Raw genomic sequence first — 17,495 nt, 5'->3', positions numbered from 1 at the left:
ATACGACAACATTTAGGGCTCTATAAGCTTTGGCATAATATGAGTCTGTGCAGTTCGCTATTGCAGGTAATAAATCCAAGTATGTCGTCATAAACCCTTTTATATAGATTATTCCTTTATAATATGTTTATGTTTCAATGGTTAAATAGGTTATGAAAAAGAATAATTCACAGAAACTTTCTTCAAATGTTGTAGCAATAGAAGTGTATTATATTTTTTTATATGACAATGATATTTGAATTACGTATAATTTATTACGATATTTCGTAATGTAAATATTGCTGTACACAAATACCATTATAAAATTAAAACGTAGTTTGCAACTGTTAGAATACTAATGCAACGGCCGAGTAGTACAAGTAATTTATCAAGCTATTCTTTTATAGGTAACCAAAAAAGAACCAACAACGATGGAACCATATTCTTAATCACACAAACAGACGGAATAGATCGCCAGTGCCTTATTCGAAAACTTGACATGTGGTCTACCTGTTCTCAATCACAATATAGTGTACAATATTGTAGGTAAGTACAATGTTCAAACGGATAAGGCTACAAAACTTGCGGTTGGGATATTACAAGGCACGTAGTTTGCTGCAGAATATATCATATATCACCTTAATCGTTATAAGGTGTTTATTTGTTCAATGCAATTTGAACAAAGTTTAAATATACTTCTATAAATGCACCATTGACGCTCTGAATTACCACTCTGTACAGTACCATAATAATTTTTTAAATAGGTTTCACGTTTACGATGGGCTTTTGTATATATCGTTTGATGTCACTTCGTCGTAGGAGGGGGGCAAGTCAGCGTGAATGATTACACCTTGAGGCGGGTATGTGGTAGTCGGTATTTGATTAGTAGGAGCTGTATTTGGATAGGGTTGACCCATTGGAGGTGCATAGTACGGTGCGAAGTTTGCAGCAGTCGTTGGGGCGGTAGTGTAATTGGACGGCTGCTGAAATGATGGTTCTGTCGTTGGTGGGTAGTGTACAGTGCCTGTCTCGTTGGTCATAAATACAGTCGATGGCATAGAACCCATTTGTGTCGTAAAAGTGGTGGTGCTGGTTGTAGAAGGTGGAACGACCGGATTGAGCGACTTCTTGGCTTGTATGGATAAGCAAGTGATTAAACAGACGACGGCAAGTACAACAAAACTAATACCGATGTAAAACAAGGCTCCCATTTCTGAACTTCCGATGGAAAGTAAAGGTACGCTTACAAACGCGAACATAAACAGCAAGGCCACAGAAACACACCCAACTTTTTGGGCAGGGGTTCGTAAATGGACCACCGTAGCAGATCTCCCCCCTCTCACGACTCCAACACGACGAACACGTCCCCTATGGTGTATGTTGTGACGTATGCCAGTCCTGTGATGACGATGGTGATTGGCTCTGCGACGTCTTGCTCTTCCTGCTCTTCTCCCAGCTCTTCTTGCTCCTACTCCCATAGTTACGTCACACAAACAATTGCAACGCAACAGTAACCTTTAGTGCAAGTCGCAACAAAAACTTAAAATTGCATGTGTCATCTTTCTATATCTATACTAACTAAAATATAAAACACAGTGTATGCAATAATGTATGTAGTATATCCAATATATACGTTATATTACACACCATTGAATTGCCAACGATATATATATATGTATTGCCCAGTTTTATAGACATTATCAAAACAAACCTCGGACGTCAGTTACATGTGGCGCCCCGGGCCTTCTACAATTTATACCATGAACCTCAAAGCTAACAGTTGCCAGCACTGTACATACCATAGTACTTTCTTATAAAGTACAAACTATGTATATGCCGCGCTTAATATTATGCATAATATTATGCAAACGCATGTCTCTCTGCCTTTCTGATAGTTTTCAGCACGTAAACAAACTACATCTACTCGACTTATAAGCGAAGTGGTTCTTTACAAAACGAACTATGGTCCGAAATCGTTGGAGCGTAGCCAAGCGTTCTTAGCAATTGCAAACCACCTATGGGGTACTAATAACTTTAGCCAGGGGTTGTGCACTACGACTACATAACTCTAGAATCTGCGAAACAGTTCGATCTAATCACTCCATACATGCAGAATTGGGCAAAGGAACTAAACAGCGAAAATGAAGCTATTTGTATCCAAGATTTGGCCTCAACTGTACAACGAAGCAATACCGCATATAAGAAAAACGTTTACGAGGTTAGTAGTTACTAAAAACAATGACAACATTCTGTATTTAATATACGATACAATGTACTGTTACGACTTGTAACTGCTATACTAGTATAGTGTCTATTATTAAATTTCCGCTGCGTTGTTATGCAGAACGCTTGTATTGGTTGCGTCATTATATGCTGAGCAACATCTATAGGTACGGAAGTGCGTCATCCCTGTTAAAAAAGTTCGGAGAAACCGCGCATTCACTCAAACTGAGAAAAAAATTCCTCCTCCCCTATAAATATAGGAATGTTTGCCGCACAAGTTAGGCTAATTTGGCAACTCGTATTTAAGACGCTGGACGGTACAACAAAACTGGGGTGCTTTGGTGTATTTAGTATAGTGTACAAAAAATATAGATACAGTTACTGTATGTGTAAAAAAATTCACGCACTTGCCCAATGAGGCTTATACAACATTTACGGCGATGGAACTTTAACTCTGGCACAGTTAAATCAAGAACTGACAAATAAAAACAACGATTTTTTACTTTTTTTGCACAATAGCAGACAGTGTAAACTCATTAAAAAATTGTGTTTTGCGACGTTTAACAACTTCAAAAAAAGATTGTTTGTAGAAGCGTTATTTAATTATTTCACACCATATATTTGTACATATGTTTCACACCATAGTACTTGCTTGGCCTTTCGTTCCAATAACGTTGAAAGATTTTGTTCCTGGCGAGTGGGCCACCCTGTATTTAAAAGGTTACAGCATAAAAAACGTTAATGTAATGTACAACCACCACGCTCAGAAGTGTTATTGGATTTCACAAAACCAATGCTAACTGCGTGCGTATATACGTAATGGTATGAAATTCCTTTTTCCGCTTGTCTGTGGATAAGTAAACATGATTATCACGTGGTGTATGTCATGCCAGAACATCAGTCAGAATAATGTAAGCATACAATGCGTTGATATTTTTATAAAAACGGTAATGCATTTAACAAGCAGAAGCCAAATAACGTTAGACAAATATAAACGCACATGTTCTCCACATGTGTGCATGCCTACTTGTAATTGATTTAACAGCCGTGATTCTTAATGTTTTACTTACATTGTGTACTGGGTTTGTCCTTCTGCATCGAGCGCTACTGTATGTTGTTTGTCAAAGTCTTCCGCAAGTGGTGCATCTGCTTCATCTGGTGGAGTTTTCTAAAATAATTTGTGTTATAGTAGCTGGGGTAGAATCGGACGTTATCGTTATCTTCGCTCGTCACATTTGGTAGTAAACAAAAAATATTTACAGAATTAAAAAAACCGCAACCCCGCGAGAGGGTTGTTAATTATTTAAACACAAAAACGAAATATAGATTGAGGTGCTAACGGCTTCCCATCCTACCCCACAGCACTAAACAACTCTACACCATATACCTAAAACATATTCATTAAAATGGCAACATAAACTACCCTGTATATTTTTTAAACACAAAAGAAATAGCTTAGCAGAACAAAAAAAACGATAAATTTTAACGACGACGCTAAAATGGTAACGTTTAAACTCATACACGCTTAAAATGCTTTGCTTTTTGTTATGACTGGTTTAAAATTACCGAATCAGAGTTGCGTTTACATCGCAAGGACCCTAGCGCCATCAATTGTCCATTGGAGTTGTTTTCTGTTGGTGTCTTTCGTTCCAATGTAGAACTTGCGCCTCGGCATCGTTTGGTTGCAGTATGTAGTATTTCTGTGACCTATATGCGGGTAGCGGGAAAATAAGTGATTAATAAGCAACGGTAGTCGTATGATTGCTTGAGCAAATATCATGATATGTTAATTATTATTATATAAGTTTATAGAATATCATTCTTTATCACCACCTCATGTCGTTTATAATACATCACTTTCGGCCGTGGTCTTTGCTAGGGTACATGCATGGTGGCGGTAAACTTAATCGTATTACATTAGGTATGAGGTGACATAGGGTCCACTGTAAGCAATAAATTCTCCACCTTTAGCTTTATGTCTTCGCGCATGAACAGGTATAGAATAGGATTCATGCAGCTATGACCCCACGCCAAGCAGTTACTGAACATGTGTATGTAGTAATGCGCAGTACCATGACTCCCTGGAAGAAAATGTGAACTTAATTCTTATCTAATATACCTTTGTTAAAACAATGTGACAAGAAAACATTCACGCTGAAATATATTTGTATTGAAACATACGCGTGCGTTGATGACCTGTTGACGTTTGGAGTAAGATAAGACATCTTTGTTCCTTTTTCTCCTCCCATTTAGTAGTTTAAACAAAAAATACTTACACAAGTATATAACCGTGGCATCGCCACTAAAAAAAGCGTTGTTAACTATGAAAAATCATGATTGGGAATCTGGGTTTTAGGTGCTAAGGGTATCCCATCTTACCCCACAGTAAGTTATAACATTGGCCGCTTATTTAATTCAGCTTTACCATCAATATCTGTTGTAGCATTTTTGTTTTAAATTTTGTTGTCAAAATAATGTTACAAACTATTACTATTCTAATGCTATGCCGTCCTTGTTTAATGGCGCTTAAGAATCAACCGATTTTCAACATTTGCTTAGCTTCAAATAAATGTCAAAATATACCGCATTTAACCGCGCCCCACCACAACTGTGAGCTTGTAAAAATAACTTTTAACTTTATGAGTTTAAGTTGAATCGAACTTGTAAAATTGCACTTTACGGTCTTAGACCGTGTGGAAATTATATCATAGTCTTGATTAAAAGGCCGCTTTAATATTACCTCCTATTTTAACCTTAGCGACCGGAAAACCTAATGGTATAACAAGATTATTTCTGAACCCCAAATGGTCGAATATCTCGGTTCGTTTGTTATATCATTGTGTGCGATAGCTAAGATACAAATGCTGCTAAGATCAGTAATTTCATTTTCTTATCGATACAAATACTTAATTCCCTGGGTATTATTACGACACGGCGTAATTGCACCCATTGTATTCGCATGGGCTATCATGCCCTTAAATTATGCATACTGCCATTATTAAATATGACCCCAATAAAGGACACGGTATATATGCAAAAGACGTCAGGCGGTGCGCAATATTTTACAACATTTATTAAACAGTCGTGCTACAACCTGCAGGAATAAAACCCAATCCTTGTCCAACGTAGACGAAGTTCGACAATTGGTTTGGAAGCCAGCAAAGTAGAAATACCGCAATTATTACCAGCACCATTACTGTTGCTTTATCCTGCAAAATAAAGCAGCTAATGAACATAGGAATGGGGTGGGTCATAGTGCAAAAACAATCAATAAGAGCGTAATAAGTTTAGAATTCCTACTGCGCCCTCAGCAATTTCTTGGCTTCGTGTGTTTTCTAAATTAAATTAGACCATCGGCGACCTGTAAGTGCTGACGTTAAAAGACACTCAGCCAGACAACTTTGTAGCCTACACCTGTAGTGCTTTGTTTGGGAGGAGGAGCTGTTTAAATTGGCAGCAGCACCCTTCTAACTATTCGCATCAATTATTTAAACCTGTCAGCACACTTCACAGAAAATAAGGCCGGAAGTTATAAGGAGTTATTTTTCTGCCGGAATTATTTTTCCAACCGCAGTACAGCACTTTACCACAAGGCTGCATCAATCGATACGCCTAAGAAAAAGGAAAACAACTCATTCGCTAAAATCAAACAAATATAAAAGTTCAAACCCGCAACAGTTTAATAAGCTTTTATATATACCACAATATAGCTTTTATATACGGATAATATACGTACACACGTCGTTGGTGCGCTTCGAAACTGTTCTGCTACATAATTTAGGTATTATACCTGACGTTGACTTGTCAGCCGTCCGCTGGTCTTCCGGGATTTCAGGAACACAGCAATCCATATGTAGCAGACCACTATTACAACAAAAGGCAGGGCAAATGCTATCACAGACCTGCGTGCATAATTTTATGTCAACGAAAACATGTTTAGGAATATGATATTGGGGGCGGGGCTATCCAAAATTGCTATCCAACATTTTTTAATCGTGTTTTAACAACGCAAGTTACAAAAATACAGATTTATGATTCTGTAAATATTCCTTGTTTACCATCATAAGGTAAACGATGAAATAACATTAAAACATGGGCAATCTAATATATTTTCTGACTACGGGTTATTATCCAGTTATTTTCATCGTCGATCAGTAATCGAAAATGCGACTTTGATTTCCACAAACCGCTTTTTAATGTAAATAACAACAGCTGTTATACCTCAAAAGAAATTGCATCAAGAACCAAATCGTATCTGTATCATTGAATGCCCACACGCACGTACTGTAATCTAAATGGAAAATATATTTTACTGACACTAACACTTGATGAATGGCCTAAATGCTTGAACCTATGGCGTGCCATCACGCTGCGGGACCTTAATTACCCACAAAGAATAGAATACCCGGCCACGCTGTCAGCCTAATAGTCAAACGCGTATGCTCTTTACACACTCTATATAGAATATACCTTTTGTAACGTGAATATAACAGATTTATAGTAGGGTGGGGGAAGACGGGACACCTTTAACACATAATATCCAAATATCCTGATCATGTTTTAACCAATTAACAACGGTCTATGTATGTCATGAAAATACGCTTTAGACTTCTGTGTATGTTCTTCGTTTACTACTAAACGGGACGAGAAAATACAATGATAAGGTGTCCCATCTTCCACCGACCTACTATATATTGTACATCCTAAAAACTATATAGGTTTTATTATTGGTAAAATTTTACCATTAACGGTGGCAAGGTCTCTGAATTGGTAAGGTAGTATGCTCATTATGATTGCCATTATCCACAACACCAAACATCCCCCAATCGCTCCATGCTTAGTTCTGCACAAATTAGAACATTTATTAAGTTGTTGCTTAAATAGATTTAAGGGGCGCTTATAAATTATGTTAGCGTACCTGTACCTCTTGCTGTTAAGATAGCAAACAACAGCAATGAATCGGTCCACGGCCATTGCAGCAAGGAAAAATACACTGGCGTACATGTGTATATGGGTGCTCGCGCTTGATAGCTTACAAATCGTGCGCCCAAACCACCATCTAAAAGTTAAAACAACAATAAAGCCTAGCTTTGTGTAGATTTGCACCCAAAAGATATTTACCGGGAATACCTCGAACCTGGTGGACGTTATGGGTTGTCTAAATTATCAGCCATAAAGAGTGGGGTGGGGGAGACGGCACACCTTTAGTACATAATATCCAAACATCCTGATCGTGTTTTAAACAATTAGCAACGGTCAATGGGAGTCGTGGGGATACGGTTTTATAATTCTTTGTATGTTCACTGTTTACTACAAACTGGGACAAAAAAAAACAAAATATACTAAAAGATGATAAAAGTCACCCATAAGGTTGCATAATTGTTGATATACTTTATAAGCAAGAGCGGGGTGTATGAAACGGAAAATGTGTGTTATATAACTATCGTCGCCGCCCGTTACGCAAAAACAAATACTATACATTTATTTATACCAAAAACTAAAGGTTATAGTTTAGTGGAATATAAATATAGTTATATTGCCTTTATTCACACGATATGGATATAGTTTTTTATCAGTCATCGAAAACATGTAGTAAGTCCTGACACATCGGTTTCCATTCATAAATATGAATCATATATAGTTTTGGGCGTTACAGATTTTCGGTTAGATAAGTTAGAGCCGATTTTAATTTATGTCTGGTCAATTACACGCTACGGTAGGAGAAGGCGGGACACCTTTAGCACATAATAACCAAATATCCTGATCTTATTTTAAATAATTAACAACGAGGTCGAGAATAAGGTGTTATAATTCATTGAATGTTTTTTTGTTTACTACCTAATGGGGCGGGAAAAACGAATGAAAAGGTGTCCCATCAACCCCCACCCTACTATATAACAACTTCAGTCAATGTATTGCGTTGTTTTCTTGGTTCAAGAAAATGAACTGTGTTTTTTAATGTAAACAAAACAAAGACAGAAATTATTATAATTTGCATATTGTTTTAATCCCAGAATTGCGAAGTTTGTCAACAAATTCTAAATTTGCACTTTTTCAAAGAAAGCCGACGTCATTTATGATCACTAATACGTGTTATTATGTTATGTATACGAAGTTTACCTGTCATGTGCTGCAAGATCAATGATCCAGAACGGCAGCATAGCCAGAAATATGAAGTCCGCGATTGCCAGGTTTATTACGTATACATCCGTAATGCTTCGCCCTCTCATCTGGTAAAGTGTTTAGGCGGTTAGTACAACAACATACAGTAGAGATTTTCAAACCGCGGGTTAGCACAGATACATTACTGTTGGAGCACAGACCTAATTATGTTGTACTTTAAACCGGCGGGGCACCGCCGTTGAATAATTATAGTTCTGTGGGTGAGATTGGTTATCGTCAGGACCAGTATCCTATATTTCCTGATCGTGTTTTCAACAGTTAACAACGCTACGTTAGTGTTTTAGGATTACCAATCTTAACCCACTAAACTATATTTGCCCCACAGAGAAAACTTGGGAATCGTTGTGGCATATAGGGTACAGTTATGTTACCATGCAGTATTACAGTATTACCCGCCTGCAAATGGTGATTGCAGCATACACTGTATACGTGCGTGTAAACAAACCCATTCAGATCAATTCTAAGTTTCGTGGGAACAAACTGCATGTGATTTTAAGCTGAAACCAATTTAAAATCGGCTGTTCCGCCAAGCAAACAGTTTTAAAATAATCAATTGTTGGCTGAAATTAGCAATCAACCCAGCGCACAACAAAAACCACGATAAGAATTGATCCTGGCTTAGCTATATGTTCAAATAAAGTGCAGATATACGTTGGCAATTAAGCGGAAAAGTTGAACATTGCTAATGGACCACATAAGTTATATATGCCTTAATAACTTTCATCGTTTACGTTTAATTAGCTAACTACGCTAATAATCGGTAAAATATAGTAACGAGTCTCGCTTTATGGCTACAATCAAGCGAAAAGCCAACGCTTTATACCATCGGACGCGTGTCTATTTTCATAAAGACTTCTTGTGTTTAACCGCGTGAAACTCTGCGCGTAATGTTATACAGTAGGGTGGGAGAGGACTCGAAACCTTTTAACTCTATTTTCTCGTCCCATTAAGTAGTAAACAAAAAACATATTCAAAAAATTATAAAACTCTATCCTCACGACTCCCATCAGCAAAGGCCGTTGTTAATTGTTTAAAACACGATCAGGAAATTTAAATATTATTATGTGCTAAAGGTTTCCCGTCTTTCCCCACCCTATTATATAATGATTTGAATGCCAAGGCATCGTACTTTCTTATTTATAATTAGCTGTAAGCAATCGATTGAATGTCTAAGGTAATTTGATATTTGTACCCGCCATACATGCCAAGCTGATTATTCTTTTTCATCAAACAAAGATTTCTTTAAAGTTGATCGGCGTGGAAAAAAATTTAATGCATAAATATGCATGAAAAATGTCCTTAGGTTCAGTAGAATGGTGTAAGGCCATGTTTCTGTTGTTTTCTTTTTCCATCACATTTGGTATTGAACAAACAAAAGTACCGAATTATGTAACCGTAGCACATGACTTTAAAAACGTTGTCAATTGTTAAAAAGCGATTAGAATATACAGGTTATTATGTGCTAGCGGTTACCATACAGTACTTAATTCATCCCTGTTTAGCATGATTATATAATTTTTCACAATTTTTCTCACCCGCATACGTGGTTAAACTGCGCTTGTTATTTGGTTTTCCTATGTTTGGTGGTTTGTTAACGAACTGGGAATAAATGTTCTATCGCATGCAACAACTTATGTAATTGGCGATCTAACCTGACACGCCATTAAAAATTGATAAAGGTAAACAGATCAATTCTGAGGCAGCTTGATCTCTTAATGGCAAAAATAATATTATCCTTATTGTGACTTGAATTACATATTTGTCTGCCGCGTATTAACGAGTAATTTCTCTAAACTGGCGTTTTGAAATTAGACCTTCAAATTAGCTTGCTTTTATCTGGGTATCTTAATATATCTATGAACCGCAGAGGGTTTAAATGGTTTCAAATTATGTAAACTGGTATATGGGATTCAAAATGACACATGTGGGTCAAATGTTTAGTAATGTGTGCGCCTATATGAACAAAACGTCTTACCTTTACTTGTATAATATAAATGATCATTCCGTTACCAATCAGCCCGACACCGCACACAAGGCTGTATATAATTGGTAGCACGATTGATTTTAAGACGGAGTTTGACGTCACGATAGACTCTGATGTGGCCGTGACGTCGATTACTTCGGTAGCTGGTGACGTCATCTTGGTGTGTAATTCTTAAACTGATGCTTAATTTTACAAACACTCTGTTTTACCTTTACCTGAAATAAAAGCAAGACTATTAGCTTTGTAGGTATACATCATAACCATTCGCTGGTGCCTAGTTTTGTGCGGGTTTGTCCACTAATACCGTTTTGTCTTACTGTTGCTTCGATTGTATTCGTTTAAAAACGCAGGTCTGTTTTTGTCCTTGGAAATTGCTGTTCCCACACTTTCGTTCCGACCACTGTTTCAGCGATTCCAACAATGTTTCCCCGAATTTTCTTTTCGCTACGCTGCGGTTTACCAAACCACAGATATAGCGATGCTTGAGTTAATTAAAATCTCCCAACAAAGCAGCTCAGCCTAAGATTAATCTAACTGACGCAAAATCTACGAACCTGTCCCATAAGCATCTAAAATTAGTTTTTACTTTAAAATACTGTTTTTTCTGCTGCGCGCGAAAATCCGTCACCGTTTCTGCCGCAAACGCGATTTGCTCGAATTTGAAAACTTAAAGATCGATCTGGGCCGACCTGAAAGCTTGCACTGTGTAAACGAAGGCATATAGCCGATCATAATATACTTGTATATATACAACCAGCACTCAACATCACTTACACATCGACTGACTGCACTTCAAATTGGCCTCTCATGGTCCATATGCCAAGCTTGATTTGATTTTCAGAATAAGCCAGCCATATCATTCCATTAAATCATTCGTACAATATACAAAACTGAAAATACTTCTGCACTAAGCTCAAAATTGTTTCAATCTGCACGCTGGGCCTTCGACTATAGAGGCTATAAGCACAACAGGTAAAACGCCACGTATAGTTAGCACTTTTATCATTTCGGCAAGAAAGTATAAAGAACTCATACAGGTGTGGTTATCTACATTGTGCATCTAGTTTACAATTTTTCTCTGTTACATCATGTCTCATATTTTATTTAAAGCCCACTTTGAAGTTCGGCAACTAAAAAATTTACGCGCGCGGCTCGCGGAACAGACAAGGCAAAATAAAGGCATAGATGGAATTACACTGATATCGATTTCACAGCGGTCTCACGTATGTGCTTTCATCATTTGTAGAATTCAGGCGCTCCCCTATGGATCTCGATTTTATTGTGCAACAGCGCCACCAATGTAAAAATAATCTGTTATATAGTAGGGTAGGGGAAGATAGAACACATTTCTTTCCATTTTATCGTTCTATTTGGCAGTAAACAAAGAACATTCAAAGATTATAAAACGTATCCTTATCACGACTTCTATAGACCGTTGTTATTTGTTTAAACACGATCAGCATATTTGAATAATATTTGCTAAAAGTGTCCCTTTCCCCCCACACTGTATAATTTTCGTGTAACTTTGGCATGTTCTTATAAACATATAAGCGGAACGAACTTTTTCTTTCAAGATTTAATAAATCATCCTCGTTTGATGCAAAATCGCTATCACAATATTGTTTCCAAATGGTTTGATTATAAGGCTAAAAAATATAAGTTATACCACGTTAAATGAGACTTTTATTGTGGCTCTAATAGCCTAATACTGACCAAGGTTATCAATGTGGTCACTTTTTAGTAGTGAAGTCCTCATTGAATCGTTGTCTTGTTAAAATTCACATACTTTAATACTTTGACGTATCTAATGCAAAACACATAATAGAAAATGTGCGAATACGATGTACGAATGAGCTAAAACAGTTAACACTACAGAAAGTGGAACTATAGTTGGTGTAGTAAAGTTCAGGACATGATAAAACGTAAGTCGTAGAAGTAGAACCATGTTTATATTCTGCTATTAGGGCGACTTAAAATTTCCTACAAACCGCAAAAAAATCGGTTTATGATGTTTTCAAAGACTGAGGTTTCGCTATATATGCGTAGTGATGTGGTGCTCGCTGTGCTAATCAATGTAAACACCTCTGCAAGCTTAGGAAACTAACCTACAGTGCGATTACAGTACAAAGTGTGAGTACATACGTAGTTGAAATACTAAAAATACAAAAATGTTTCAGTACAACAGTGCTGCGGAGCATTAGACTTTAGTACATTTCTGCAGGTTTGAAGGTGAGCCAGCATGTACAGCCTTGATAATAGTTACTGGTTTAGGTTGGGTTTCCTGAAAAGCACAATGTAAAATTTAAATTTTTACTTTAACATGAACTATACTGCCGATTGTCACGTTATACTGAATAAATGTAACTTAATAAGCCTCTTGTGGCGGGGCAACGCCGGTTGTTATAACATGAGTGTTGTGTTTCATACACCTTACGCCAGCTTACGAGTTAGACTTTTATGGGTAATCCTTTTCAATTTTTTGTATGGCTTACAATTTAGAGAATCCATAACGGCCACTGCGGGTTGGAGCTAATGGTAAAAGGCAGGCGCGCTTTCGACCACTTTGTGTTAAAATCTCGAATCGTTATTCTGAAATTCGACTTTGCACCTAACTGTGAACATTGGTTAACAGCCAAAGTACAATTGTTCATTTTACTTCTAACTAGTCCGGCCAATATGTATATATAGCCCCCACCTTCTGCTTCGGCAAAGATTCTTTACTTCTGTAACTCCGGGAAGTTTGTTTTCTTGAATTTTGACCTCGAGTTTGCTGTCAAAATATGGTTATATCATCGTTAAACTGTTGGGTATCTGCCCTAATGGGGTTTGTATATAACAGTGAAGAATTGTGTTTAAATTTTTAAAACTAATGATTACTTTAGTAGTATGGGGTAAGGTGGAAAACATTTAGCACATAATCTACAAATATCCCGATCGTATGTTAAATAATTAACAACAGTCTTCATGTAGGAGTTGTGAGAATACGGGTTTGTAATTCTTTGAATGTTCTTTGTTTACTACCAAATAGGACAAGAAAATAGAACAAAAAAGTGTCCCATCTTCCCCATCCTATACTATATAATAACTGCTGTAAGAATTTTTTATATTTTTGTTGTCATTAGATGGTATAAGAAAAACTGACGGAATTATATACGTCTCTAAAAGGAAGTTGTTATATAACATGTAATATTACGTGCTAAAAGTATCCCGCATATTTCCTTCAGCTACTGTTTCAAAATTTTTACCATTGTTGGCACTATTGCAGAAAACACCAAACGAATGATTTCTACAAATGATAGAAATCTAGCAATTGTTATAACCCGGAAATTAAAATTACATCAATTCAGTAGGCCTATACTAAGGTTAAAGAGTCGTCTATTTAATAACACTCATTTTGGTTTAACCAACTTTGCCTAGCACCTGTGTTTGCTCAGTAACGTTTCTTCTGTCTTTGATTGGCACAAGACAACCGATTTGGTTCACTGTTTCTGTTAGCTAAAAATATAGATTCGCGTTTTTTGGCAATCGTAGTATTTATATATCAGGTATACGTCCTATAACACTATAAATATATTTTGTTTATGTTCATGGTATATTGTAATACTATATTTAGTAGTAAGAGATGACGGGACATCTTTAGCACATAATATCTAAACACCCTGATCGGGTTTTAAACAATTAATAACGGTCAATGGGAATCGTGATAAAGATACGGTTTTATAATTCTTTAAATATTCTTTTCTACGAAAAGGTGTCCCATCTCTCCCACTCCATTATACCATCAGTAACAGGGCAACATTGCAGACACATTGGGTTTACCTTTAATCTAACGTCCTCTCGCATAAACGCGTAAAGGAAAGGGTTGACACATCCGTGGCCCCAGGACAAACAGGTAACTACAAGGTGAATGTTGTATTGCGCCAGTGAAGGAACATCGCTCTGTGCTGAAAAGATTTCATCATAGTTATGAAAACATATTTTAAATCGATCAAGGGTTTTTTTACGATGCCTTTCCAGTCGTTTTGGCTGTGAATACGACGCTTTTGATCAGTTTCCGTATAGAGTGTACAGACTAAAGAAAATCGGTGTTGTTGTGGCATATGGGAATAGGTTTTCAGATATAAAAAAGTAAATGAACGTCAATTTATAATTGTAACTGTGAAAAGGGTCTTCCAGCACTTTTTGTGACATTTGTAGAAAGAACCGACCCCCAGGCGAGACATCATCAGAATTTGCCAATAACTTACAATGCATGCACCAACCGGTAATATATAGGTGGGGGAAATGGGACAACTTTGACGCATAATACCTAAATATCCCAATCAAATTTTAGACAACTAACATCGGTATGGTAGTCGTAAGAATATCGTTATATAACTTTTTAAATGTTCTTTGTTTACTAACAAATAGAATGAAAAGGTGTCCCATCTTCCTCCATCATTTATACGTGTGTTAATATACAAGTTTTATCAATTTGTTTGCACTTACGCAAAATTCCGAGTCCCTGTGCCATGTATATTAAGTTGGAGATCTGGTTAGGGAGGAAACATGCGAGATAAACGACCACCACAGTAGATACAGTAAGAGTAACACGGTCCTGTAAAAATAAAATCTTTCACATTTTTGACATCTGTCTCTCCAGGCACGCCAACGACGTTTGTTTACACACATAAGCCCTATAATTTAACAGAATGGGGGAAGTCAGGACACCTTTATAGGGTGGGGGAAAGGCAGGACACCTTTATAGCACATAATATCCAAACATGCGAAGTAACTTGCCTTCATTGTTTATTGTATATGTTTAAAAAAATACATTAAGTTTATTGATGGGATATAAAGTTAAGAAATAATATAGTAGGGTAGGGATAGATGGGACACCTTTTCAATCTATTTTCTCCTCCAATTTGGTAGTAAACAAACATTCAACGATTTTTTTATATAAAACCTTGTCCACACGACTTTCATAGACCGTTGTTAATTGTTTAAAACACGATCAGAATATTTAGTTATTATGTGTCAAAGTTGTCCCATCTTCCCCCACCTACTATATAGAAATACAGGATGAGCTAACAATACAGACTAACCTGTTTCCGGCGAAGGAGTTTTTTCTGTGACTTTCTTCTTTGTAAGTAGGCAATGATAATAATGTAGGCGACCACCATTGTGCCTAAAGGTAATCCGAAACCGACAAAAAATCTTCAAATAAATTTCGTTTATTTTTTAGCGCATCATTATGTCCAAAACCTATGATATAGTTGGGTGGGGTAAGATAGGACACCTTTAGCACATATTATTCAAATGTGATCGTGTTTTAAACATTTAACAACGGTATGCCGGAGTCGTAAAGATACTGTTTTATAATTCCTTGAATACTCCTTGTATACTACTAAATGAAACGAGATAATAGAACAACAAGGTGTCCCATCTTCCCCACCCCACTATAACACTTACGCGCTTACCTTAGTAGAAAATGAACGCAAAACCAGGTTACGTGCGAAGATATATGCTCGTCAAAGTTCCACCGACAGTGAAAGTGTCCTGAAAAAATATTTATGTAAATCAATGGACCCATTAAAGTTGAGTTAAATATCATTTGCTAGGGTAACAAAATGCAAGTTATTTAATTGTTTTTTAGTGAACGAAATAAATTGTGTTTTTTGTTATACCCTGTCGTATGTGTATATAATGTCGTATGTGTATACGTCGGTTTGTCACGTAACCGATTATGAACGAATGTGAGCGATTGGTTCCGCAATTTCTTGACTAAAGACACAGGACAGATTATCGACCTATTTTGTGTGCATTTATGGGAAAGATGTGAAGCAACTCGCCATAATCGATCATATCATTTTCGATAATAATAAAGTACTTTAAGAAGATTTCCCGAACTCGAAAGTTCGACTATATTTTCAGATTATGCGTACTCGATTTTCATTTATAAATTATTCAATAATTAATAAAATCTCTTTGAAAGCGTTTAAAAATGACGAAGCTTATGATATGAATGCATAGAGGGTAAACATATTTAACCTTTGCATTATATACCGGTTTGCACCTTTTTTCACACAGTTAAACTAATATAAGGAATACTACGTGTATCGATCGATACCATGTACCAGTAACACATTTCAGCTGTTATGAATTGACTGTTGCAAAGAGCAGGTGAAAGTGGCAAATTAAAACGGAAATTGCTTAGCTTTTGTTTTAAGATCAATTCCTTAATTTGTAATGGTACAAACAGGGCGCGTGGCATTCAAGAAAAAATAAATTGACTTGTTTGGTCCATAACAAGCATAATTAAAAAGTTCTGTTTTGAACAGCTGACAAAAAAACGATGGTGTTTTTTTCCTAATTGCCTGTTATTTTTCCAATTTGCTCATAAATTGACTAAAAATATACAAACCAAGCCACCTGTTGTTGAACTGTATTTCGATTCACGGAAATAAAGAGACATACAGCTTGTTATCCCAGCAACCACCCACATAACAAACACCGTAATTTTCGCCTTGCCCCAAGTTCTGTACGTTAAAACATGAGTTGATAAAACGTACATTTATAGCTTACGACATGCAATTGGTATGCTGACTTTTGGGAAAAAGTACTTATACGTCTGTTATAGCTGCCTTTTCGTCGGGCGTGGCCCACTTGTCCCGAGGCAGTATATAACTGAAACTATTCGATTGGGTGTAGACGTGACCGTGTGTCCCGTCTGAACTTCTCTCTGTGCTTACAACGCGTCCTTTATCAGTAGAGCACTACCAGCCTTCCAAACTGTCTTAAGGTTTATTGTGTGAAGTAGAGGAACGGTACACTTTACGGGACGGTACTCTTTAGGATACGGGACGGTACTCTTTAGGATACGGGACGGTACTCTTTAGGATACGGGACGGTTAAACAGGGTGAGAGGACAGGGCCACTCCAGGTGTTACATACAGTTACAAATAAATACAAATTTCACTTACATGTAGTAACCTTATTCAAATAGAATCCTTCGTTAGGGTTAAACACTATAATTAATACAAACATTAACGGTGAAATATATACGAACGGATGGATTACGTCCGATCCGCATTCGGTTACTGGAAAAGAGGAACAAAAAGGGCAAACGAAACAAGGCCACGTTTCT

At 36.9% G+C, this 17,495-nt stretch overlaps 2 protein-coding genes and 1 long non-coding RNA gene across 7 annotated transcripts; all 3 read right to left on the bottom strand.

Moving 5' to 3' along the window:
• Window positions 1-193: 193 nt before the first annotated feature.
• Window positions 194-17,489, bottom strand: LOC113474359. The gene is made up of 2 exons (XR_003396022.1): window positions 17,342-17,489; window positions 194-1,557 (listed from the first exon to the last, which is right to left on the bottom strand). It is a non-coding gene; the product is annotated as an uncharacterized LOC113474359 (long non-coding RNA).
• On the bottom strand, window positions 2,777-10,955 carry LOC101242791 (neuropeptides B/W receptor type 1-like). Of its 5 annotated transcripts, none has more exons than XM_026835020.1 (11): window positions 10,361-10,954; window positions 8,323-8,432; window positions 7,121-7,261; window positions 6,945-7,045; window positions 6,424-6,493; window positions 5,993-6,104; window positions 5,297-5,411; window positions 4,168-4,283; window positions 3,769-3,909; window positions 3,273-3,357; window positions 2,777-2,909 (listed from the first exon to the last, which is right to left on the bottom strand). In XM_026835020.1, exons 1-10 carry the CDS (start codon window positions 10,523-10,525, stop codon window positions 3,307-3,309), a joined length of 1,122 nt encoding a protein of 373 aa, XP_026690821.1. In that variant the 5' UTR covers window positions 10,526-10,954; the 3' UTR covers window positions 2,777-2,909; window positions 3,273-3,306. The 5 variants fall into 5 exon arrangements, with proteins under 5 accessions (XP_026690821.1, XP_018668163.2, XP_026690820.1 ...); XM_018812618.2 differs by having other exon boundaries at window positions 3,273-3,370; window positions 10,361-10,953; XM_026835019.1 differs by lacking the exon at window positions 2,777-2,909 and adding an exon at window positions 2,917-3,049 and having other exon boundaries at window positions 3,273-3,370; window positions 7,127-7,261; window positions 10,361-10,955.
• LOC100186129 (apelin receptor B-like) lies at window positions 11,874-17,344 on the bottom strand. Its single transcript, XM_026835040.1, has 8 exons — window positions 16,781-17,344; window positions 15,829-15,907; window positions 15,454-15,565; window positions 14,858-14,966; window positions 14,189-14,313; window positions 13,790-13,864; window positions 13,065-13,139; window positions 11,874-12,650 (listed from the first exon to the last, which is right to left on the bottom strand). Exons 1-8 carry the CDS (start codon window positions 16,920-16,922, stop codon window positions 12,567-12,569), a joined length of 801 nt encoding a protein of 266 aa, XP_026690841.1. The 5' UTR covers window positions 16,923-17,344; the 3' UTR covers window positions 11,874-12,566.
• Window positions 17,490-17,495: the final 6 nt, after the last annotated feature.

The sequence above is a fragment of the Ciona intestinalis genome, chromosome 7 (genome assembly GCF_000224145.3).
Source record: "Ciona intestinalis chromosome 7, KH, whole genome shotgun sequence".
NCBI lineage: Eukaryota > Metazoa > Chordata > Ascidiacea > Phlebobranchia > Cionidae > Ciona > Ciona intestinalis.
The sequence above is the reverse complement of the archived record's forward strand: the minus strand, read 5'-3'. Positions and strand labels throughout refer to the sequence as shown.